General features: G+C 39.3%; 1 protein-coding gene across 3 annotated transcripts in view; it reads left to right on the top strand.

Moving 5' to 3' along the window:
• The window catches only part of Ppargc1a (PPARG coactivator 1 alpha), a 640,336-nt gene that overhangs the window by 527,886 nt on the left and 85,882 nt on the right, over window positions 1–26,568 (top strand). Inside the window, exons 1-2 of one of the 3 annotated variants that reach the window (XM_005068779.4) lie at window positions 19,255–19,420; window positions 24,350–24,529. In XM_005068779.4, coding sequence (XP_005068836.1) covers window positions 19,373–19,420; window positions 24,350–24,529 — 228 coding nt within the window. In that variant the 5' untranslated portion in view covers window positions 19,255–19,372. Of the gene's footprint in view, window positions 1–19,254; window positions 19,421–20,178; window positions 20,374–24,349; window positions 24,530–26,568 lie in introns of those variants that run through there. The other 2 variants (XM_021226414.2, XM_005068780.4) reach the window with 2 other exon arrangements.

Here is a 26,568-nt window from a genome sequence, read left to right as displayed (position 1 = left end):
AAGGTGGGATATGATAATATCATGGCTGGGTTTGTGTATTATGTCTGTTATTTTATGATTCTGAGTCAAACATCAAAATGTGGGGATTCAAGTTATTTGTGCCTCAAATTTTCTCTCCATAACTTCCTTGATGTCTCATTGTGTAGATAACATCTTGTTTAGAGTTATAAATAAGATTTAGCAGACAATACCATTGTCTGGATGATTCAAAGATGCAAGGCAGTTGTTTTCACTGAGTGGTTTCAGAGTAGGAGAGGGAGAAAAAATTTGTTCTGATAATACCATTTCACCCTTCCATCTCCTGTAGGCAGCCTGGGCTTCTCAAATGTTTGCATTCCACTCACAGTATCTTTCAGATTCCTCTGTGGTCCCAGAATCAAAGATTCTATTGTTCCTGTTAAGACTGTGGATTCCTTGAGACTAGGAGCTAGGTCTTGCTCAACTTTTAGTTTCAGTGCTTCCCAGAAGTTTAGGCAGTAAAAATCCAAGCCTTCAGCAGGTGAGAGAGGGAGGCAGGTAGTTGGTAGGTGAGTGCCTGTCAGAGAAAAACACTCTGCAATCAGGCCACCCAAGATCAAGACCCAACCTTTTTGCTTAATTCACTTGGGACCTCCAGTAAATGATGTAAATTCTCAGCACCCATCTCCATCTGACAGGGGAGGGATAACAATAGATTTCCTTCCATTTGATAGTATCTACAAAGCCTTTAGAACAGTAGTGGGTTTATGATGGACATTATAAGTTAGATCAGACACAAATATGCTTTTCTATTTTAAATGGCTCCCTGTTTCATCTCTCTGGTTGTCTGATAATTTTCTCACACTTTCTGGGTTAAAGACTGAATTCCACAGTGAGATCAAGCTAGTGGCTGTGTCAACCACCTGGTTGAAAGTCAAAACTTAGCTCTCTTCACCCCCCTTCCTTTTCTTTCTCCTTGCCCCGCCTTCTGTCCCTCTCCTCCCACCTCTTTCTCTCCTATTTCTTTGCGTTTCTCTTAGCAGCAAACCACTGGCCTTGCACAATTCATCATTTGTCATAAGGACTTTTTATGTTTTCAGCCCCTTAGTATTGAGGAGAAGTAACATTTACCAAATGTCTGTGAGGTGCCAATCCAGTGTCTGATCCTTGTATACTCATGTGGACAGTGGTGTCATCTCTATTTGAGTACATCGAACCATCCAGAGGTAGGATACATTACTGCCTAGTTCTGCCTCACTTCAAAGTGAAAGCTGTCTTCTGTGCCATGCTATTACCTGTCCTTCCTCTGTCTGATATCTTTCTCAGGTTCCTAGCATGCACTGTCCCCATCAGTTGACTGATAACCAGGAATATCTACATGTCCTTTTCTAGCCAAGCATGCTGGACTTCGTGGCGGCAGATCCATGAATGGAAGGCTAAATCTCTGGCACAGCTGTTTTCCTTTACTTGTTTGTTGGCATCCACACAGGATTACTCAATACTACACCAATCAAGTGATTGGGCACCCAGCACAGCCAGAGGACCAATATTTTTGCTTTGAAAGACGATTTCTTTTTCTATTTGTCCCTTTAAAGTGATGATTGCTACAACTGTTGTGATGGAGATTGCAACGTCACTGAGTATCTGTACATATGCATAACTTAGAAATGAGTCTAATTTATATTTTGAATTACACATGGGGCCGTTATCTATAAATATCTTTATGGGCCTCGATATATTTATGAGATTAATTAAATTTGTTTTCAAGCCTTTAACTGATCCCCACCCTTGCTCCCAAAATACATTCATGATTGTTGTATTCATCTGTGGGTATTTTGATTGATTGGGTGTTCAACTCTAAGACTATAAGAACTTTCCGAAAGGCACTCATAAAATCTTACACAAGGCAAACACCTGGAATAATGCTAGGCCATCCTTTGAAGCATGACAGCACATTCTTGTGGATTTTTGTCCCAAGCATTTACAGATCAGTACAGTCCTACATATAGCCTCCACAGAGAAGCTTGTGATGTGTGTGTTTGGTATTGCAGTGGAGTCTTAATTGTAAGTTTTTAAGGGACAATTTCATCTACCTCTACAGAACAGGAAGAATGACAGTTCATATTTACAGCCTAAGCATCCCCCTTTTGCAAACCCCAAAACAAGTGTTTGAATATCAACATGCCAACCTTAAACAAAGAACTTTACAGTTGACTTCTTGCTAAGTTACTGTCAAAATTCGAGTGCACCAAAACCATTCTACAAAGTTACTTTCAAGCTCTGTAAAGCATTTGAACCATAAATGAGTTTGATGTTTTTATGTGGGTCCCATTCGCTGTATATCTCAATATAGATGGAAATATTCTAAAATATGAAAAAAATACAAATAAAATCTCAACTCCAGAATACTTCTTGGCCTCCAGCACTTTAGATAAGGGATTTTCAACATGTAGGAAACAGAGTTCATGTGAGGGAGAAGGAAGTTCATTCTGCCGCCTTTGACACATCTAAAGTTACAGTCTGAGGCTATAAATAACAATTGTAGACATGGGTTGAAGAGACAGATTCCTTGTGGCTAGTTTTCCAAGCAGGATTGTGTTTACCTTTCTGTTCCCCACCCTCTTTCTATTTGTGGTCGTTATTAATGATACTTATAAAAGATGGTATATAAATAAGATATATATATATATATATATGTTTCTTTCTGCCTCCACTTTATTTTACTTATTTCCAAATTCTGGGTAGTTACAAAGTAGGTCTATAATGTAGATACTCTGAGAAAACTCGAGTGCAATTGAGCAACCAAGCTATCATGTTTTCTTTTTGAGCAAGAAACTCACCTACTTGGGGGAGTTTTATATTTAATTTTTAAAATATATAATCTTCAATGGCTTTCCTTCTGAATGCTTTAAAGGACACTTGATGCTGGAAAATGTGACATCTCCCCTAGTTCTTTCAGAGTTCCCCTTAGCAGCAATTAGTACTGTCTCTTTCCTCACATAATTTCACAGACTTTCACAAATAAACAGTATTGAATTCCAAGCTTGTTTTAATTTAATTTAATTAATTGTTTTAATCTCCAATTTAAAATTGTTAAGTTGTTTTTCATTTCATGCATAACTTTAGTGTTGAAAATGGCCCCTTTTACTTATTTGTTATTACTTCATGCTCCAAGCCCTATTTGTGCTCCTTCTCCACTCTCTGTGCAAAGGTAACCAGAGGAGAATAGGGGCCATAGTTTGTAGTTCATGTTTATTTTTATCAGCATCAATCCCTTAGGGAATAAAAAGTACAGACATGTTTTATTACAAATTCACCCAGTAAAGAGTGACACAGAACTTGTTGGAACTAAGCACCTTGAACCAGAAAGGAAATGGGCGTGCGGTACTTCCCATTGTACGGCAGAAACTCTGGAAATAGTTTCTGACTCGGTAGTTATTAACTCACATTTTATGAGAAAATTGAAGTTCAGAGATTAGTTCAACGGCTGTCACTGGGGTAGTGTAAGCTGAAGGGAACCATGTTTCTTTTGTGTCTCTGGTACTGCTGGCTAGGTATATGGTCTGGTCAGTGCAGCCAACCTATTCAGTATCCATCTGATGTTTACACCACCTTGAAGAGCTTATCCTTGGTGGTGTAATTTGTACATATGGAAAAGAACAGTAGATGTGAAATTGGCTTAATGCTCCCAAGTTTCATCTTTGAAAAGTCATATCTTTCACATCTGATCTCAATATATTACAATTCAAAACATGTTACTTCCTTTCTTACTAAGTGATACTACGGTCCATGCAGTTGAGGTTGTTAGGTGTGGTGATAGTGACAGTGGGTTTTTCAGAGCTCGTTAACATGTGTATATGGACACAGACTCTCAGAATGCCTTTGCTATTGTGTACCAAGAAGATGTAAGAATATCTGATGGTTTTGTTTTCTGGCCATTTTATATGGATCTACCGAACGATATCTACCAAGAGCTTTGGATCTTAACTGCAATTGGTATAAAACTGAAGCCATAGTCCCCCAAACCTGAATGTATTGAGGGGAAAGTGCGTTCACAAGGTATTATTATTAATTATGTTTAGTTAGGGTCTCACTATATAACCTTGACTTGCCTGGAATTCACAGAAAATCCCCTTGAGTGCTGAACTTAAAAGTGTTCACCATGGCCTGTGTTCAGTGTTTAGTTGTTTGTTTGTTTTTGTTATTATGTTTTGTCGGTCGGTTTCTTATCAAATATTTTTAAGTCAGAGGAGATTAGGAACCATTTATCTTAGCTCCCCCTCTTTTAAAGACTAGCACAAAGAATTTTGAGTGGCTCCAAATTATGTGAAATTTCCATGTCCAATTACATTTCCAAAGAGAGATGAAGTAGCTATTGGAGGCTGATTCTGTTCTTGATGGTGAAGACAATGGTGAAGTCTGTTTGTTGAGATCTAGTATAGATGAGAGGATGGATTGAAAACACTTTGTTGGACAAGCTTACAGGAGAGTGTATATGTAGCATGGGAAACATCTTTGAGATGGTGTTCCATGTGGCTTAGATATGTTTGACTCTGTCCTCTCATTTGGAGGAGTCTACCTTTCACTGAGGGACATTAATATCTTTTCCTTTGAGAGTATACTTCGATGGCTTGGATCAAACACCTCCAGTTCACAATAGACGTTGATCTGTAAAGAAATGTGTGTTCCTTTAAATGGTATTCAAGATCTAACATGTAAACACTTTCAGTAAGACTTCCTTTAATTAAAGCAGGATGCTATCCCAGGCTCTGTTCTTTGAATTTTGTGTTTGTCTAATTTCCCTGGCATTTTATGTTCAAGTGTGTTTGGTGATTTTACTTTTTTCCTCAAGCTAAAGCTGTGGATTCCTTCAGATTTTGAGACATCTCTAGATGCCTAACTTATGTGACTATTGGGCAGAAATAAAAATACTCTTTTTCTGCATAGCCTGGTCATAAGAGCAAGACTAAACGAGACAGACTTACTGAGAGCATCAGCTCTTCCATGTTCAATTTGTTTATTCTGAGTAAAGTTTATTCCATTCACTAAACATCAGTGAGGTTATCCTCAGACTCACTAGAACAAGAGCGCTCATTTCTATTGTCAGTGTACACATTAAATGGGAAAATCCATGTAACTGCTCAGCATAGTGTTTGGTACTTATGTATCCATGCATCATTTCTTTCTTATTGTGAAATTTATCATAGTGCAAAATGGAGAACTAGGAATGCAAAGAAACACAGAAGACTTGGTGGTTGGAATACTATAGGGTGAGTTCAGAGAAGCAGGGGGACCTTGTCTCTTTTCCCATTCCTTAATCTTATTATAGCTATAGGCTACCATGGAAACATCTAGGATTAAGGTGGCACTATTGTATAAAGCCGCCAGTGAGCTTTCTACCTAGTGAGCACTTCTGGTAAGAAAAGCCAAAGCAGGTATATATTCCATAAGTAGTTTCTCATTGAAAGGGTTACTTGGGGGAGAAGAGTGGAGCACATTTCCTGAATTCCTTGTCTCCTGGAGTTAATTGACTTTACTGAAACTTAGGACCAGAAGTTGAAACCAGGGTTGTTTCTCTGTGTTTGCCCTTTAGCAGGCCATTCCTTAAAGCTGTCAATAGTTAGGGCCAGAATTTCCAAACTGGAAATCACTCTTTACATGCCAGGGAACGTGGCTTTCTGAAATAGATTCTGCAGCCGAAAAGAACTCCGAGGGTTTTCTGAGAGGGCTGACCTCCTTTCATGCCACTTACTGTGAATTAAAGCTGCAAGGGAGAACTAGTTTGGGCATGTGGCATAGCACTTAGCACCGCTGCTGCCAGGGAACAAGATTTGTGTTTCTAAGGAGATACAACAAAAAGGAGAATGCTTTAAAAGCCAGAGGCTGTCAGAGTGTAAAAGTATCTATGTAGAGAAAGGGAAATAGAAGCTGAATTAAGTAATTTTATACACACGTTACAGGGCACCCTTCTGCTAGTAATTCTTAAATTCCAAAGCAAATAGTGGTGACCACAAAGGGCTTAGTAAATCTCATCTAATCTAAGCTTTCAGACTCAAACTGGCTATGATTGGAACTGACCTGAGCTCTACACGTGATGTTAAGATGCCCTGACTCCTGTCTGTGTTTCTGTTGGGTTGTATTAATAACAGGGAACAGAGGGTGACTTCGTCAAGCAGAGACTTGGGCAGCTACTTGACAATATATTCTGAATGAAGACAGGAAGAAAGTTCCACTTCTAACAGTTAGAGTAGCAAAACAGAGTAAAACTAGAGTACAAAAACCAGCCTCCTTAAATGCCCAGATCAACCTCTTTGCAAATGTTCCCTCTTTTGCTGGCACGGCAGGATGTCCTGGGATTTAACTGGATGAAGTATCACCAGAGGATAGAAATCACACGGAGAGGGCACCAAGGAAAAATTACAGTACTGCTATATTTACCAAGTGCCTCTGCACTAGCGTTTTATTTTCCACAGTTAGAAGGGGAACCACCTGTCTCAACTGCTGATGTCAGAGAGCTCCCTCGAGACTGAGAGCTGTTGGAAAGCACATGATACTGTACATATTTGCTCTTACGTCCATATCTGGCTAGGATCAGCTTTCATATTTGTGTCCTCTTGTGGAATTCATTGAGGAGTGACTCCCAGGTGCCTCCCGACGTCACTGTGCTTGTATGAATTAAAAAGTAGCTGGTGCAAGCCCCTGTTATGACTGTCTTGAGTGGCCATAGGAGTATTTGCACTGCAGCAGAATGAGGGGCATGGATGTTGAGGTTGTCATCCATGGATTCGGTTTTGAAAGTGAGTATCAGGAGGCATTTTCTCCACACCTCAGACTCATTATGCAGTTTATGTGTAGGCTTTGTCTTATTTCTAATGATGAGGATACCTTTTAAGTGATATGAGATCAAAAATTTTATGGTTATATTATTATTGTTTTCTTATTTTGCAGTAGGAGGATATGAACTTAGAGCATCATTCATGGAAATCAAGCACTCTCCACCAGGCTATATGCCCTGCTTTTATGTATTTATCACTAAAGAGGCAAAAAGAAATTAAAATGCAACATAGTATTCTTTTCATGATTATGAAGAAATTACTATGGGGTAAATGAAAGCTGTAAGCTCAAAAGACTGAAAATTATCAATGTGCATTATAGGCAACATATAGCATTTTGGTTTTGTTTGTTTTGGAGATTTTTGTTTAGAAGTACATAACTCAGCAGTTCAGTTCTTTGAGGCTGTGAAGAATTGGATCTTTTAAACATAACTGCTTAAAGAGATGTGAGGCTACTATATTGCATGACTCCAGGAGGTACTATTTATGTCATAGTCAGACTCACACTTATGCTCTCCTGCTGATTGTATGTACAATCTCAGGAAATATGATGCCATCATCATTACTCAAACATTGCATAAATAGAATTGTTACCAACAATTGCAGAAGGTTTTCCATTAGTGAAGTAGTTCGTTATTTTAATAGTGCCATGAATCTGAATTTGAATATCTTTACCAACTTGGTAATTATACAGCTATTATACAAAATAGGTAGAAAAATTAGTCTGCGGGCACTTCAGATCAATGTCTTATTAGGAACCAGCCCCTGAGTTCTTAGTTCCCAGCCTTCATACGATGTACAATTTTAATTAAATTTATATCTGAAATGATGCTTGGTATCTTATGCTTAAGTTCTAAAAATAGAGTAAATATGATGGGCTAAGACCCCTTTGTTCATCTAGTCTTTTTTCTAGTGTAGAGCTTTCCCCTGAAACATTAAAAGTGTTGCCATATATGATTGATATTAATTAGTTTTCTATAAAGTACCACACTCCTTAACATGAACTCAACTAGAAATAAATATATTGCCATGAATTAAGGTTTTATTAGTTGAGAAGAATTGGATGAAGGCACCTATGTGAAATTCTAAGTATAGGCATCAAATAGAATTAATGCCAGCACTATTCAGAGATTGATTTGAGTACTGAATAAGAAATAATGGACTGTAGCATAGCTCTGTTTACTGAATCATTTTTGGCATCAAAAACTAAAGCTGTATCACAGATGTAGCAACAGGCCTTTTTCCTCTTGGAAGAGAGGTGGGTGCGTGTCATAATTCAAGAGAAAGATAGCCTGTTAAAACACAGAAAGCTGCTGTCTTCTGGAGAGCATGCCATGCTGGGTATATCCTATACTGTGTGTTCTTAGTGAGCTTTGATCATCTTCTGCACCTGATCAGAGTTTTCTAATGTGATAAGTTCTAGTTTCTATAGTCCCAATTTCAGAATACAGGGTAAAGTTTTGCCATTTGCATCTCATTATTATGTATGTGTTTTGTAAAGGTGCTGAAAAGATTTATAGGCTTGCCCCAGGCATATTGTAGAAAGATTTCCTAATGATTTTGTAGATGGATAGATTATGTAGCATTTAATACAACCCATTCAAGCACTGAGCAATGTTAGGGATGACTCTCTCTAGACTGTGATGACTATGGCACCACCTGGAGTTGTTCAGCATTGTTGTGGCCCTGCTCAGCTGTTCCTTTTGATTCCTCAGTTCTTTGTTTCCATAAGTCACTGATTTGACTTCTTATCTTTGATATAACCTGAAGACTAAATCAATGGTTTGCACTGTTGAAGAGGAATATTATACACATCACACATGTAATTTAAAAGTTTCTAGTAGCTGCCTTTCAAAAAGATCAATTTAATTTTAATAAGATCTTTTATTTAAAAGTACATCCAAATTTTTATCAACATGTAATCTATAAATTATAAATGAGATATTTCACATCCCATTTCTCATATTAAGTTGGAAATCATAGGCAAATTTTATGGACTATCTCAATTTAAAAACTTAAAGCTCACTACATGGAAAATGAAGTACAATAAGCCACCCCTTGTGTCACTTTGTCAATTTCAAAAGTTATTGTGTGATTAATCAGAGATTTCCCACCAGTGTGAATGCTGAGAAACTGTAGTGGATTGGCTCTGGGGACAAATGTAACTTTATGCCACATTGTTTTATAGCCCTGTCTTTGTTTTCCTTCCTGCCGTCTTGTCAATTTCAGATGTCATTGTTTAAAGCATGTCTAAAACTCAAGGTCTCTTGCACCATATGGTTATTTCTTGCTAGAGAAGTTCTCAAAAGACTTTGGGCTCAAATACTTTTGTGGGCTGCTTTCTGGTTGGAAACAAAATGGTCTCTTCAGAGGCTGAGCTAGGTCAGGTTTCCAAATAAAATATTTTAGTACCTTTATCTTTTGTTAAAAAATATTAGGTTGTTTTTTGTTTTGTTTTGTTTTCCTTTTCTTCAGGTAGGTAGAGAACTCAACAGGCACTGGCCATGCCTGTCAGTTGTGGTACTGAGCCATTCAGAGAAAGTCAGTTTAAGACAGGATGTGAACAACAGCTTGACTTGAGTTGTCTTCTGAGCCTCCCTCCCTCCCTCCCTTCCTCCCCTTCCCTCTCTCCCACTTTCCCTCCCTCCCTTCTTCCCACCTTCCCTTACTTTTTCCATTCTTTTCTTTTACTTAGATGAGGAAACCAGGCAAAAATCAAACTCTACTTTTGCTTGGTATTAGATTGACTTTTAGGCATTTGTATGTGAGTAGAAGGTATCATTATTGCCTGCTTTTATCCGCAAGTCAAAGGACTAGTAGATACCTCATTTAACCCTAGTGCAGACTATATCAAATAGATTCCTTCATTGTCATTTGTATAGATGATGCCGGTGGTTCCCTTGAGAGCTCACAGATGTCTACAGTATGATTCTCAAGGCCAGTTTTCTGAAGAAGCAGATCACATTTTCAAATGAAGTCAAATTCCACCCTTTGATTCAAAAATGAATCTTAAAGCAAAGATAAATGCACTAAAATATTTGATTTGAAAAATATATTTTTGTTACTCAAGAAGCATAGATATAACACTTAATCCCATCCATAAACAAAAGAAAGATCTAAAACGTTAAGTGGTTTCTCCAAGGTCAAACAAACAAACGCCAGGCATCAGGCTTCTTTTGTTTCAGTTTCTTTATACCTGTCACACTCCTATTTCTCTGAATGCTTTAATGACCTAAGAAGGTAAGTTTAAATTATGTTTTTTTAGTTAACATAAAATAAACATTTAAATATGGTGGTATAGAAGTATTACTGGCTCTTCTAGATGTATTTGGTCCCTTTGCTGAACTATAATGTGTTTTTTGAAAGTCAACACTTATCAAAAGTGTTGAGATAGATTCATTTTCCCTGATGGATCACACTCATGTAATCAGAACTGACAGCAAAGAAAGAGACCATGAACAGTCCCCCACTTTGTCCATGCTGCCACCAAGTGCAGCCCATCTTGCTCTCCAGCCTTAGCCAACCTTGCCCTCCAGCTGCATGGATTAGAGTCATCCATTTTGATGATATCTAAAATGGAATCATGGGTATTGTAGTTTTGTTATGTGTGTGAGCCTACTTTTTGTTTATGGCCTTCATGGGTTTGTGTAGTTTGGGGTATGTAGAAGTTCACTTATTTTAATTTTTTGAACTACTTGAGCCTTGATAATAACAATAATTAAAGTAGAAGGAATGTGCTTATTTACCATCAAATATTAGTGAAAAAGTTGGGGGGATTTATTAGCCTTAAAAGTAAAATAACATAACTGAGATATGGTTCCCATGAGGCTTTAGCACATGATACTTGCCAGAAAAATACTCTGCCCAAAGCTTTTACATATGATGTGGCCCTCACTGACAGGATAGAGGAGACAAAGGACACAAAGCCTTAAAATACCCACAGCAGAGATCTGGGTTGGACTTTCTACTTGATGTGTTATGTAGCTCTGGGAAAAGTTAGATATAGCCTATTTTTAGGTGTTCTTCATGGAAGCAAATCTACGAATATGGAGGATAGAATGTTCTGTCTTAGGAGTAGAGACTTTTGTTGTAAAAGTAGGTGAGGAAGCAATCCATTCTGTTTAATTCCTTGTACGAAGCATAGTCTAGACTCTTTCCAAAAAAAGAGTACAGGTTGGTCAACATGGAAAGTCAGCCTGTTTCACAGGCTCTTCATAGACCCTGAACTCAAGCTTCCTTAAGGCAGCTGTTTTACTCTTCCTTTCCATTGGTTGCGGGAAAATATGAAGTTAGGGATGTCATGCTAGGACATGCCATTGTATGGAGATAGCTGGTGCTGTACTGAGGTATTGTCCTGTCTGAGGTTCACTACATACCTGCTGTCTTCCCAGTCTCCTGTCACTATTACTCTGTATCCAAATTTTTGGTAGAGAAATTAAAGTGCTTATAGTATTCATTGATTCTGAAGGGAACCTCTAAGCTTGGTGATAATAGAAGATACTGGAATGTAAATAGCATACCAATTGCTAAAAAGGGTTTAATGTACAAAGAAAATAGTTCATCAAGAAAGCTATAATCCCCAGGACCCATAAACTATTCATTCTACACTTTGGCCCCAATTTAACACATATCCTAATAATGTTATGCCAATAAACAGGCATATCACCTTCTTTTCTTCCTTTGCATACAGCAATCTTACTTGACCCTCTCCTCCAAAATTTACACAGAAGGTTTCTTTTATTCAATACAAGAAGATTTTTATTTAAGAAGCATGACTATGATATTATCAGACAAAAGGGTTACTTAAAATTCTGTTGAAATGCTACGAAGCCCTTTCCTTTTTACAAAATCTTAACCTTAGGTTTCAGTTACTTTCTTTATTCTTCTCTCAGTAACACTGCTTTCTTGTTTTTGAAAACCAAATCACATGTTGTTACATTATATTCTATCTCTATGCAGATGTAAGTAAACAGCCACTACCATACAATTTTTGTGGTTTTTTGACTTACTGCTCAAACACTGACTCTGTTTTACATGTGACTTAATGTCATGTGGTTTATAGTGTGATAAGCATCAGTTCTCCTGAGTTCTTTTCCTAGAAGAGTTAGTAATTAAATATTCATAAAAGGGAAAGTAATGAAGCTGTGCTCTCTTCCACGCACTGGTATGGATCTTGCATATTAGCGTTGACCCCAGAGTCCATAGCATAATATGTTTGGGTTCAACTTTGTACAACAGTCTTCCTGATTTGCTTACATCTGTCATGGTGTTCACACCATGGCATTTTAGAATTGGCAGGGCGTGATCTAAGACATAATTGTATCCTCTCTTTTGAAAGATAAAGAGACTGAGGCCCAACATCAATGAATGAACTATCTATAGTCAGATTGCCGCCTTGTAACATAGCCAATGAGGACTGGGGCTCTTTTAATTTATCCTTTTCTTTCTACTTTGAGTGACCTTACTTATCAGATATCTTTGAGCCTCCAAGAACCACCTGAACCCTTCCAGCCTTGTTTTTCACCTCTGTATTCCTCCTTTTACATTCCTTATGATCAAAATAACCACTGGCCACATGTAAAACAAGGAACTTCCAGGGGAGGCCTGGGAAACCACAGGAACATTGAGTTTAATTGATACATGGTGATGGTTCCATTTCTGTGAATTCTTCTCTAGGGAAAGGAAGCTGGATTGGTCCCCTGTGATATCTCAAAGTTCCATCTCCAAAAAGGGCAGTATCACCTGATCCTTTATGTAGGAGACTTTATGTTTGGAGACTGGTTGTTTTGGAATGCCACTTTGCAAGTCACTGGTTTGCAATGGAAACTTTGTTTTCCCCATCAAGGCAATTCCAGGTGTCTTTAGTAGAAGTCCCTTCAGGAGCACAGTGGACTGACTTTTCTCTAACTGTACCTCAACCTCAGTCCCCAGCCAACAGACTCTAACTGTACCCCAACCCCAACCCCACCCCCTAGTCAATAGACTCTTAACTGTTCCCCAGCCCTACTCCCCAGTCAATAGATTCTAACTGCTCCCCAACCCCACTCCCCAGCCAGTAGACTCTAACTGGACCTCAACCTCACTCCACAGTCAATAGACTCTAACTGTACCCCAACTCACTCCACAGCCAATAGACTCTAACTGGACCCCAAACCCCACTCCTCATTCAGTCGACTCTAACTGTACCCCAATCCCACTCTACAGTCAATAGACTCTAACTACCCCAACCCAATTCCTCAGTCACTAGACTAACTGTACCCTAACCCTTCTCCACAGTCAATAGATTCTAGATGTACCCCAACCCCACTCTACAGTCAATATTTGTTCCTAACAAATATTCTCACTCTGTAAGTCAGATAACGCTTTAAGACACTACTCTTTCTTTTTCTCTCTTGATTTATTCTCCTGACCTGTATGCTGAAAGGGAAGGAAAATCAGGAATAACAAACAAATACCTTATGTAAGAGGTTGAAATTTTAACCCTCCCAAGGATAATTACATTTCTGAAAAAGTGTGTGCCTAATTTGATAAAAATTTCAATAAGAAAGCAAAACAAAGATGGTAGTGACGCCTGAGGCAAACTTTCTCTACCTCTGGCCTCTGAAAGTCAGGCTTAAGGTTTCTAAGAGATGGAGCAGTCACTGCTCTCAGTGGTAGGCCATACCTCACAGCCTAAGGGGAAAGGATGATGCCAGACTTCATCACAATCACTTCCTCTTAAATAGATGAGTATTTTGAGGAAGACTCTGGATGTCAGGGGCTGTTTTGACTTGTTCCATCTCATGTTTCTTAAGAAGCTGTGACTTAATTCTACAGATCTCTATTTCTAAAAAAAAAAGTTAGTCTTTTTTAATATATAAGCAATGCATGTTTATCTAAGAAAATTTGGAAATTATGAACAAACACTAAAGAAAATTAATACATGCTTACAGTCTCCTCAACACTGTGAACTATTCTCTACCACCCCTTTTTATACCTGCCAGCTTGTTTAAGTGTGTGTGTGTGTAAATTCTTAGCTAGAATTTTATGGTTATTATTACTTTAAATCTAATAAGAAACATCATTACATTTAAAATAACATCCCATTATGCTACTAAGTGTATTTTGATACTATGGTAGCATTGATATAATGTGTATAAATACTGATTTATAATTTTCTAAGGAGACTACTCAAGGTTGGACATTTACATTGCATTTAAGTTTTCAGCAACATGAATGATATTATTTTCACACTGAAAATCTTTGTATGCACTTCTCTATTATTTCTTTGGATAACTGTAAAATTCAAATTTCTGAATCCATGGGACTATTCACTTAGAATAGTCCTGACACATGTTGTCTATTTGCCTTGTAGGAAAAAAATGTATCCATGTGTAACCCTATCCAGTGTTTGGGATTCCTATGTTTTTGTATGTAGCTGTAAAAGGTACAGTCTATTCTAGATGTGCCATTCTTTGCTAAGGAAAATTCTTTAAAATTCCCATGTCTGAATGGCTAATATCAAGTAATATTTCATATCTTAGACCTTCAAGGCAATTGATAGTTAGGGTGATAATCCATTTATTTGTCTCCATACTTTAGAGATACAATCCTTTTAGTTTGCTACAGTAAAAGACAAATATCAAGGTAATGAAAAAGAATATGGACAAAAACAAACACCCACCAAAGCTTCCAAGGTTGTCTGATGTGATCCAAAATAGAAAAATAATACTCATTTCGTCTTCCTCCTCCACTTTTTCTTGCTATCTGTAAAGTACAGTTCTCTCCCATAAAGGCAAGATTAAGTTGCTAAGCATAAGACCCAACTCCAGACTAACTACCAGTCTCATTTTGTGTACTTAACTTTTCTCTAGCCCTCACTACATATGGTTAGTAAGATAAAACATCATTCTTACTAAATTAAATTCGTATTTGGGGGTACAATAGCACTTTAAATTTTAATACATTCCACATTTTAAAATATGCAATATGCCTTATTTTTGATTCCAGAATATAACTAGCAAATAACCCTGTTAAACATTTCTTATCTAAGTAATCATTCTGAACACTATAGATGAATTAACCTGAAATAATTACGATAAATAAAAGTATCTGTAGCTTCACAAATATGTCCGATTTAAACATTAGACAATGTCAGATTTTAATCAGTGCTTTATTATCTCTTATGTGCGCTCCTGGAAGCACAATTCTTACTTTACTCTTAGATTAGTCCAATTGACTACAGCTCAGATTAATTCTCATGCTATTTCTGGTTGTTATACATAAAAAAATGCCAAAAGCACATTTTGAGGTCTAAGTTAAAATTGAGGCTGGCTCCATTCCACACGACTCCTCAGAAGGCTTTATTGGGGAATGAGAGCTGTGTTGTTCAACATGTCGATCAAATCCTGTTTATTAAAAAGAGAAAAACACAAATGTTACCAGGCATTCAAAGTTGTCCACCCACTCTGCTCCCCTGCGCTTGTTTTGTTGAAGGATCTTTGCTCCTTTGGACACCACCATCGCAGTTCCTATAAAATCAGATTGACTGTGAGAGTATTTATGGAGTAGAGACCACTGTTACAGTCTAGCTTGCCTGCAAGCCTGGAGCCTTATTACATACAGTCTGAGCTTCAAACTAGAGTCCCAAAGTCTGTGCTCAGAAAGTGATGTGGGGGTGTCAGGATCAAGGGCCCTTTAGGAATTACAAGCAAACAATTGAATGCCTTTTAGCAATGATTAACTCTACAAATGTTAGTGATCCTGCACATGCTCCTGTTCATTCTGGAAGAGTGCTCCAGGCAGGTTGAAGTCCTGGGAATGTTGGTTTCCCTTTGTATATGTGTCTTTGCAGGGGTGGCCTCATGGGTCTTTGCAAGTTCTTTGATTTGGGGTTAGAGACTATATTCCTTCTGAGAAGGACTATCTAAGATCTGCCTGCTCATTCTGGCTTGTGTATTTTTTTCTCAGCTGCAAAGTTGGCACATAGCTTCCTTGGAGGGAGCATTTTGAGGACTGCATGTCCTATAGTATATGCTGATCTTACTGTCTTACTCACATGAGTTTGACTGCCCATGGTTTCCCCTCTCTGCCTTTTTTCTTTAAAGAATTTGGCCTCCAGTTTACTCTCATTTATATTATTGCAAGATTGAAGAGTAAGTGGACAAAGAAAATTATACTGTTAGTCTTCACTTTTGAGATTTCTTTTCTGTTCACATTACAACACTGCCACTGGAATTCAGGGTCTTGTTGTCTGTGGTGTTTGGCTTTGGATATTTTGGTTCTCATGATTGTCTTTTCTTTTTAGAAATAGGCTGTTATATAAACTAGAGAGAGTATGAAGAACACAGACAGCCTATAGTGTGGGGTAGAAGTGGGGAAGGAAACACAGACAGGTCCCCAAATATATATCCTATTGAATTAAATTCTCTTTCTCCATTTCTTTTGACACCCCCCCACCACACAAACAGTATCAACTTGAAGGATAGGTTTTTCTGCCCCCAGCAACGGTGGGATCTTGGAAAACAAATGTTAACAGAACTACTGAAGGAAGGGAATCTGTGAGGCTGGAATCTCCTCTGTGTAGATATACCACCCTATGGGCAGCCACAAGTGTTAATAAGTACCTCAGTCCATTGTTTTGCCAAAACATGGGTTGATTTGGATATGACTTGAGATGCTCAGCATAAGGACCTTGTCCCTGAGCATGGCATGTTTTAAAGAATAGAAAAAGATTTTGAACAAGGTGAGACTGCTTTTCATGTAGAAAAAGATTCTCTCTCCTTAAAGCTTAGTCACCTCCCAAATTGTTAAATTGCCTGTGTTTGTGTTATATGTCTTTTTTTTGTACACACAGTAAAGTTTGCATAGATGTTTGTTGATTGAAAGCAAACCTTTGGAAATCTTAAAGGCAAAGTTGTGGAAGGAGCGGAGAGGCAGGCTATAGAGAGAGCAACGGTAGTCAAGGCAGAGAGAGAATTAAATATAGAAACTGCCTGGGGAGCCAGGAAAACCTAAGGTTCGTGAGCAACTAACAATTTAAATTCCCTTGAGGAAAGAAAAAAACTGGACAGAAGATGATTTTTAATCTGAAGAGCTAATTAACCAAATGATAAGACTTCTAAAATATCCTTCTCCATAGTGTTTTAATCCTGAAGTCTGAGAAACTAGTAGAAGTTATCCTGACTTGTTCTACAAATCCGTTTCAACTTGACTTATGTGTGAGGAGAAATGTGAGGCAAGTGTGCAGTATGTCTTTATCGCCCATGGAATGTCTTTATCCTCACATAGCCTCACAGCAGAGGACAGAAGAACTGTTTTAAACATACCTTGAGCATCATGGGTCTACTGATCTGATTCTTTTTGTCAAAGTAGAATTAGGTAGCCAAAACAAAAACCAAGAACAGTGCCACAATTCAGTGTGAGCAGGTTAAAATATTCAAACAGTAACACCAAGTGATCTAGTGCAAAGAAGTCTCTCAGAAGTGGGAATGGGATTTTTCAGAAGTATGGTGGGTACATAACAAATAAAAGAAGAGAAACCAAACTGTTGGTTACCATCAGGGTGCCTCAGTGGCTTGATAATAATTAATAACCACTGACTCCTTGTAGCCAAGTGGCCAATAATATTTCACAGTTGACTGTGTGGATGGTAGAACCGATGACCTTTGTCCTGAATTTTAATAGTTTACTGAAGTTTTACATTAAGTAAAAATCTAATTGGGAAGAAAATTAGTGTTTCTTTGTGGGAATACAGAGTAACGCTACTAATTGCATGTAGGAAGTGGTCCCCAAGGTTGTCTTTTGTGGCTTTTGTTTTGAATTGGAAGATTAAATCTGCAGTACTTTTCCGCCATCTGGGAGAGGACAGTTGTAGCAGTAATGTGCATTCACCTAATTTAAGATGTCAAAGCTGCTGGCCCTCACATTTCCAATCCCTGATGATAAACTGTCTATTTCATCCCACTATTCAGAAATTTACTAGCACCTTGCTGTGGACATCAGAGCAAACAGACCTCTTATAGGGGGTTTGAAGTAAGCAGCAGGCTGGTGGGCCTTAATTTGTTTTGTATTTCTTTCACTGTGCTGTTGGAGCAGCTGACTATGTAAACTGAGAGAAGTCACCACTGCTTTTCTTCTAAGGTGACAGACAATAAAGAACACACTAAATTAACCTTAGTGGAATAGGAATTTTAATGAATAGTGCTTGATAAATTATATTTATATGCATGGGGAGGTTTTTTCTTCTAAATTACTGTCAAACAAAGGAAAAGAGCTGATTTTTGAAAGTCTGTGGGGTTTAAGGTTTTCAAAGATAGCCTGTGTATTTCTTGCTGTTGCTGGAAGGGTTAAGCCTGAACACCCTGGTGTTATGAAGAGTTTTCCCTCTGTGTTCAGTGCTGGGAGTTTTTTTTATGTATTCAGTATGTAATGTCATAATAGAAACAGTTGCACCTATGTTAGTTCTCATTGTCTCAAGGTACGGACAAAACCACTAGTAAGCAAAGCCCCAGCAGTGAGTTTCTATGCTCATACCATTTCAGTGTTTTTCCTTCATTCCCTGAACATTCTTGATTTCAAAAGCAAACTGTACAACCCAGGGCACCAGGGTTGGAATCCAATGTTTATTCAAAAAGGCACCCCGAGGCAGAGGAAGAAAATGCTACATGTAAGAGAGAGAGAGGGAGAGAGAGAGAGAAAAAAAGGCAGCCCAGGAGCTAAGCTGGTTTTGGCATGGCAGCAGTGACTGTATTTACTAACATTTGTTTTCTGGGAGCCTGGAAGAGCAATGGAAAGAATCGTGAGGATAACGGAAGAGGACAGGGTTTTGTTGCTTACTCTCCTTATACGGAGCAAAGCAAACTGCAGTAACAGTTTTGGAGCCTGCATTCTCTACTGCCAAGGAGACAGCTGATTTTGGGTGGAGGAGTTTGTTTAGACTTAAACAAATGGGGCCGTTTTGTTGACCAAACAAGAAAAAAAAAAAGCCTATTCGCTGCTTTCAAACACTCCCCCAACAGGGAGAAAAGAATCTCAAAAAAATGTATCATGTGAGCCGCTTTTGCTTAGTTCCAGGCAGAGGCTGGGTCCACTTGGAAACCAGTCCTTAAAGAACACACTTTTTAGGCAAGAGAGTAGTTATGCTGTCATGTAGCAGGGGACCTTTGCTACTTGCTTGTTTCAGATAAAAAATAAATAAAAAGAAAGATTGCAGGAGATTTTAGTTATTATATGACCAGGGCTCCAGTTTACACTTGGTGGCATTCAAAGTGTGATGCTTGATACTTCCCAAAGGCAAACTGTTTCCTTCCTTCCTTTCTTCTTCTTCTTTTTGTTTTCTTCTATGCGTTACTTCACTGAGGCAGAGGGCTGCCTTGGAGTGACGTCAGGAGTTTGAGCAGCAAGCTGCACAGGAGAAGGGAGGCTGGGTGAGTGACAGCCCAGCCTACTTTTTAATAGCTTTGTCATGTGACTGGGGACTGTAGTAAGACAGGTGCCTTCGGTTCACTCTCAGTAAGGGGCTGGTTGCCTGCATGAGTGTGTGCTGTGTGTCAGAGTGGATTGGAGTTGAAAAAGCTTGACTGGCGTCATTCAGGAGCTGGATGGCTTGGGACATGTGCAGCCAAGACTCTGTATGGAGTGATATAGAGGTGAGCTGGGGCTGGGCATTGCAGGACGGGAGCTTTCCTCAGATGCAATGATTCCTGGAGGGGGATGGGCTAGGGTAAAGGAGGGGACTTCAGAAAGCGCGGCGGGAGCTTTTGCACCAGGGAATCTCGATCTTATCTTAACTCCAGTAAGTTTGCTATTTTAAGGTGGCTCGGAGATGCCTTGAGCAAATCAAAGCTTAGCTGCTGTCATCAGTATCTGTAGCAGTTAGAAACTCTTTCCATGTGCCTTTGGCTCTGTTTCTACTCATATGCAATATTTATGCTCTAAGATATTGATATGAATCAGGAGCTGAAGTCTTTCCAGTGTTCAGTGGCCTGCTTGGGAAAATGCCATTTCTATTTATAAGAAAATGAAGATAAACATTATAATGGATGTGTTCAGAGAGAGTCCGTTTTGGACTCTTGTCGAGATTTTTGTTTTCTGCCCTCCTTTCTCTGTTCATTAAACAGAGAACTTACAAGATCCCAAATAATCCTGCTGGGTTGAGCTAGACTGCTTTTCCCACAGAACACAAAACGACGGTGCTGTTTCCTTTAAAACACTTGTGTGTGGTTGAAAGGGTTGTCTAGCGAGTTAAAAAAAAATCCCAGCCTTAAGAGAGCAAGGCTGTTTGCTTCACTGGCGAGAAACCGAATGGTTAAATCTCTCTGTACCACGGAGAGCTGCCCAAAGCTAGGAGAGAATGAAGTTTATGCAGACCTTGTGTGTGGAGCTACTCAATGCTTGTGTAAAAATAGACCGCAATACATCAGTTCCACAGTCTCTACTGGCTACAATTCATACAGTGGAGGCAAAAACACAAGCAGTTTCCTCACAGTCTCCTGAGTCTAGCTGGGGACAGAGGACCTCGGCGTGTTTGCATTCAGTACAATGGAATGTTCTCGGAAAGTTTGGGCAAGTTGGAAAACAAGTGAAACTTTTGTGGACTCTGGTGAGATGGACCCGAATTGAATTGCGCGGAGAATCGGAGCTGCTAACTAACAATGGTGCTTCCTCCCGGTAGTGGGGGCACGTAGGGTAAGGGGGAGGGTCAAGTGCCACACGTGATTTGATTAAATAAGATGTCCGTGTGGTGCAGCGATACACATCTAAAGTGAAAATGATTTGGCCAGGCCGCCCGCGAATGCATTTTTCCTATTTAGCCAGGCGTGTCCTGGGTCCTTAACTCTTTGCTGGGTTTGCAGATGTTGGCTCCGTTTGCCTTTCCCTGGCTTTGGCAGATCGGATTTACGGGTTCTAATTATTCTGGTCTTGTTGTGATTTCTTGGTAAGGTGGAATAGATACGGATAACTCATGTGTCTGTGTCTATTGGGAGTCCGAATTCTAAGTGACTCCAGAGTCCTAATTGTTGGAGTAGCCAGAGTATCCCGTGGGTGGTTGTCTGGCTGGCACCGTAGGTCTCTTCGATCCACTTTCATTTTTGCGGCTTGTATGTTTCTGATGCCGCTCAGAGAATGAAGACCTGATCTAAAGGAAATGGAGATTTACCTCCACCGTCAGAATTCCTGCAGTTGTTTGCAAAGAAGCTTCCCAGACATTTACAACTATCACTTTAAGTTTGTTTGTTTTTCTTAAGGAGGAGGGGATTGGGGCTCAGTGTCTAGCCTTAGAGTGAGGCTTGGGTCAGCTATGACTGGCCAGTCACTGCTGCATAGTAGACAGCCAGCTGTTACAAACCTGTGCCTCCGTGGCTGTGGCTCTGGGAATCACCCTTGCCTGTCGAAATATTACAAGCTGCAGGTAGCGTGGGCAGCTTTCATTTTTTGAATCATTAATGTTTGCTGTCATCTTAAAACCTATTATGCCCTTTCTCACATAACGACAGGACAGTGCATTGGTTAATAAAAGTCCAATCACCAGAGCTACCCAGAGTCCCTGTGTTTCACAGCTTAATGGAGGTGATGTACAATAAGGTTACTAAGATTGATAGAGACAGTTCACATGACACACTTCACCGAGACTGTCATTCTCTATGGCCTCTCTTCTTCCCTCCTCCTACCTCAACTAATGTTTTTATCAGAAGATAAGACTCTTTTTTTATTAATATAATTAATACTGCAGAGTCCACTTTCTTCTCTCTCTCTTTAAAATTTGCCATCAACGGCACCAAAACCTGTAAAAGGTTAATGGAGAATTATACTTAATTATAATGAATCATTATCATCGATGCAGTTAAGCTAATTTATTGTCTGCTCCTTAACTAAGGGAAAAGTCTGTTGGGGTGAAATAACGTACAATAATTAGCCTTTTGTGTTTAGTGACTGCTCCAGCCTCTTAAATCTTATTGTAAAACTAAGGCTACAGTTGTGAAGTTGCTGTCACAGTTGCAAAGTGGCAGGAGAATATCTGTGTAATTTCACAAGGCACACCTGTTACAGGTGTGTAGGGGAGCCATCAATAGCAGCATGTCAGACAAGGACAGCTACTGGGCTGAGCCAGCTAAGTCTGCCATTGTCTGAGTTCAAATAGGAATTAACAACAGGAGCAAGTGCTTCTACACATGTGTTTTAGCTTAGTGGGACAATGCCATACTTGGAGGCATCGATTTGATCAGGATGGCAAAGCACAAAGACGATTTTGAGCCATAATATAAGAATAGCCATGAACAGTGTGAGAGAGAAATACAGGGAAAAGGGGAGAGAAAAAGAGGAGAAACCCAAAGAAAGGGAATACTAAAAAAACAAATTGAACTCATCTGTTCAATAGTTGTCAAAAGCAATATTCATGTGTATATATATGTATATATGTGTGTGTGTGTGTGTGTGTGTGTGTGTGTGTGTGTGTATTCTTGAATGTTGAAGAGTCTTTAAACTAGTCTTGCTTAGAGAAGGTGGTTAAAAAGAGATGGCAAAAAGCTCTCTCCCAGCAAGTCATTGTGACAATTTACCATTCCAAAACAAGCCTTCTGTGCTCTGGGACAGGAGTTTCAGCCAGAGGTAGCTTAGGCTATCCTCTGCCTCAGTTTTCATTTGGACTTTGACTTTGATGCTTCAGTTTTTAAAGGAATCCTTCACCATGACATCCATGGTTTTCTGCACTGTCAACAAAGTTGTTCCCTTGTCTCTGCACTGATGGTGTTGAGGAAGAGTTAAGAAAAAGGGGTTGTGCTCTGAGGATAAGTAGTGAAGATAAGAATGGAGCCTCGGAAGTGGTACTCCCATAGCAAAACACTAACAGTGTACCGGGATGAAACCTATGCTCTTTTAGCCCAGCTTCCATGTACAAACCTAGCCAGGTTTCCTGACCTGTAGATTTTGGCTGACACAAATAATATAAAGAAAAGCCCAACAAAATGAGAAAGAAGACCTTTTGGGGGCAGCTTTTTCATGGCATGGCCATGTGCCTGCCTTTGGGGATCTTCTGGCGGCCTGGTGGTCTTTTAGACAAACTGTAATGATATGCAGCCTCTGTTCCCCCCTCCGTACCTGCTGATTCTATTACCCAGTACTACTCACTCATCAGCGTGGGGCTTCGGATCACACTGCTGCCTCTGACCTGTGTAATACAGCCTGACAGCAATGACAGGGGTGCTCCAGAAATCACATCTGCACAACACTTACTTTATTCAAAATCTAAATGTCAAGGAAGTTCACCAGCCTTATGTCCCACTGCTGCCTGGATGGGAACCACTAAGTAGCTCTCTGTGACCTTGAAAAGTAGAGGCACGAGGGCCTTCTCTCTCTCTCTCTCTCTCTCTCTCTCTCTCTCTCTCTCTCTCTCTCTCTCTCTCTCTCTCTCTGAGTGTGAATGCTTAGATTCAGGCAGATGGCTGATGAGAGGACAAAACTGTAGTGGCTCTGCTGTCATTAGACCCTGATAGCAAGCATTTCTCTTTAGAGCACCCAGACCTAGCTCAACACTTAGTAGGCCAGTTAAATGTAGGAGACCATCTCATTGGTAAGAAGATTCAATTCCTCAGGTGGCAATAGGTCAGGGGAATGGAAAGACCATCAAAACCCTAGAAAAGGCTAAAAAATGCGAAATAGCCTTCCTGATAAGTATTTAAACCTTTTAATATATTAACACTATTTTATTTCTCTATGAAATATAATCATTTTTAAATTCACCACAGCTGTAATTTTGACATACCTCAGTAAAACCCAGAATATAACTATCATGGTACAGCACTTTGGTTTTTCACTTTTAGGTGACAGGTGATCACACACACACACACACACACACACACCTTGCAAAGTATTCCCAGTGAAAGCTATAAAGGTCACATAGAAAAGTAATATGAATTTTGTTCTTTAACTCAAGGAACTTGCATTTGACCTGTTAAAGATGGAGTCAGGGAACTCATAAAAAGCCAAGTGAGAGTAAATGATTTAAATAACAATTCAAGAGAGCTGTAGATGAGTCAGAGGACTTGCATCATTAGTTGCTAAATGAATTCTATGGATTATAATACTTAAAGGGAGTGGGCACAGAGGAAGTTTTCCTACTTTAATTCTTGAGTCATGTTATCTCAGTAAGCAGTTGTTCATAGGGATATCCATTATTTCTGATGGTGATTCCAAGGTACAAATCCACTTGCATACTTCTCCCAAACCAGTTCTATGATAAGGACAGAATAAAATCATGCGCATAGTTAACTACAAGAGAGTTTGGAACTCACTAATTTTAATTATCCTTGAGGTAGGAACAAATCGTGTTGCTTTCTAACTGGAAGACTCAAGGAGGCCTTCATGCAAACATGGTACTTAGTTTGGGTCTGGGTTTAGAATTTGGACAGGGGAAATTAGACAAAGTACCCCTAGAGAGCTAAGCAAATAAAGAATGGAAGGCGTTTCCCTTGGCGACTAAAGCCCGGAGGTCAGCTTTGGTGCTGTTATTGAATTAACCAGACGGTTTAGTGAATCCCTGCCATTCATAACCATTGCTTTCTCTTTGCTGCCTCCCACAGTGTGCTGCTCTGGTTGGTGAGGACCAGCCTCTTTGCCCAGATCTTCCCGAACTTGACCTTTCTGAACTTGATGTGAACGACTTGGACACAGACAGCTTTCTGGGTGGACTGAAGTGGTGCAGTGACCAATCAGAAATCATATCCAACCAGTACAACAATGAGCCTGCGAACATATTTGAGGTAAGCATCTCCTCTGGAGAGTTTAGCTTCTCATTGACCTTGGCCTTTGTCAAACCGATGTGGTGCCAGGCGTGAACATACATGTGCTCTTACATTGTTGCCAGCAGGAAAGTTGTCCTCACAGCTAGAGAGTCTCTATGGTGTGGACACACAATTTGTGGACAACAGTGCTTTTTAGGATCAAGGCACTAAGGACTTACAGCAGACTGTGTTAAACTGTGCTGAAATACTAGGGTTGTGGAAGATTTTGGAACAAGGAAGAATAAAAATGTGAAGCTGTTGACTCCCTTCTGTTCCCACAGAGAGGGGCGCCACAGCAAATGGTGCCTAATATGAATTAATACAGAAGAAGACATTTCTTTTTCACTAAGGGGTTAATGTCAATCGCCGTTTGTTTTACCTTGTAGGTGAACACTTTTGATTATTGCTATTATATTATTGCTTCATACCCCTAATTTTCTCGCATGATGGAAAATTTCTAAACTCAAAAAAAATCTAGTATATACTTATAAATTAGTCAAAATTCATTTACCTTTCAGTGGTAAGAATTACCTCCCAGACTCTAGAGGTCTATTATGAGCCTACCCTATAATAAAGAATGCTAATCTACTCCTATTAAAGTGTTACTCAGAGAAACGAGGTTCACTCTCATAAGATCAGGACTCATTTACTTGAAAATAAATCATTTCTTATAGTGATAAGCATTCAGTGAGTGATGTGACAAGTGAATTGGGTGAAAATTGCCAAATCAACTAATTTTCAGCATCAAAATCAGCATCAGTACCACCGTCATCTAACAGTTTCTGAGCCCTTTGGTGCCAGGCCACACATAGAACTTCTGTTAGCCACTGGTCAGTACATTGTTGATGGCCTTTCCACTTATCCAGTTAAAATCTCTGTTCTTCAAGAGAGCACATTTTTATAATAATTCAAATTTTTCTACCACCCAGTGCATAGGTGGTACTGAATAAAATAAATGGTTGTTCAATGAGTAAATGATAACAATGATAACTCTGATAACTAAAAATTAGTAACAATGACAGCTACCATTTTGGAACACTTGCTTTCTGTATGCCATCACAATACATCCTTTAAAATAACCCTTTGTTTTCTTATATTATTCCACATATGTATGTATGTATGTATTCTAATTTTACACATACAAGCACTGAGTTTCAAAGAAAGTTAAGTGATTTCACCAAAATCGCACAGTTGACAGATTAAGACCTAACATTGAATTTCTAAATTTATCTGATTTCAAAGTCTATATCATTGATAAAAATAGGGAGACAGTGATTTTTGGGTGACAGCCCAAAGATGCATCAAGCTGCTTCTTTGCTCAATATACTTAAAAATAGAACAGAATGTCTCCCTTTGTGTTGGTCTGTGTGGAGACCCTGTGTGGCTGGTGAGCCAAGCTGCTTGTCATGTCTGTGGATAGCTAAGATTCTGTCACTGGCCTGGAGCATTACATGGGTCTTAAGAGAATGCTCAGATGGGGGACTTAGGTGGAGGAAACCCCAAAAGCTGTGGTTGGCTATACTTTCCCAGGCTTCTCAGCTGGGTCTCAGAGAGTTCACATAAGGACTTGGCTGGTTAGAATTGGCAAATTGAACATTCCTCACCCAGTACACTTGTCAGCTTACAGGCCCATTCTAAGTCATGCAGAATGAAATAAACAGTTCTTTTTAAAACATGTCCATCTCTATAGACCTCTTATCTAACGATCAGCCATGGCCATTCCGTACTGGGTGTATGCCACACATTTTGTAGATGATGGTTATGGGATAACTGAAAGGTGGGGGCAGGTACTGTGGTAATGATTACCTCCTAGGGAGGCTGATTTCAGAACTTTCCCCATGACCTTATGTCCCCATGTTTCATGTTGTGGAATCTGTGTGGGTACTTCTCATTTATAGCTTTAGGAGTTTTGGCTCAGAAGCCAGTCAGTTATCTATATATAGATGCTTAATCTATGCTACTGACACTCTTTTTGTTTCCCTATATAACTTTATACACTGATAGAATTGTTTGCAATG

The sequence above is a fragment of the Mesocricetus auratus genome, unplaced genomic scaffold (genome assembly GCF_017639785.1).
Source record: "Mesocricetus auratus isolate SY011 unplaced genomic scaffold, BCM_Maur_2.0 Super-Scaffold_100006, whole genome shotgun sequence".
Lineage (NCBI taxonomy): Eukaryota > Metazoa > Chordata > Mammalia > Rodentia > Cricetidae > Mesocricetus > Mesocricetus auratus.
The sequence above is the reverse complement of the archived record's forward strand: the minus strand, read 5'-3'. Positions and strand labels throughout refer to the sequence as shown.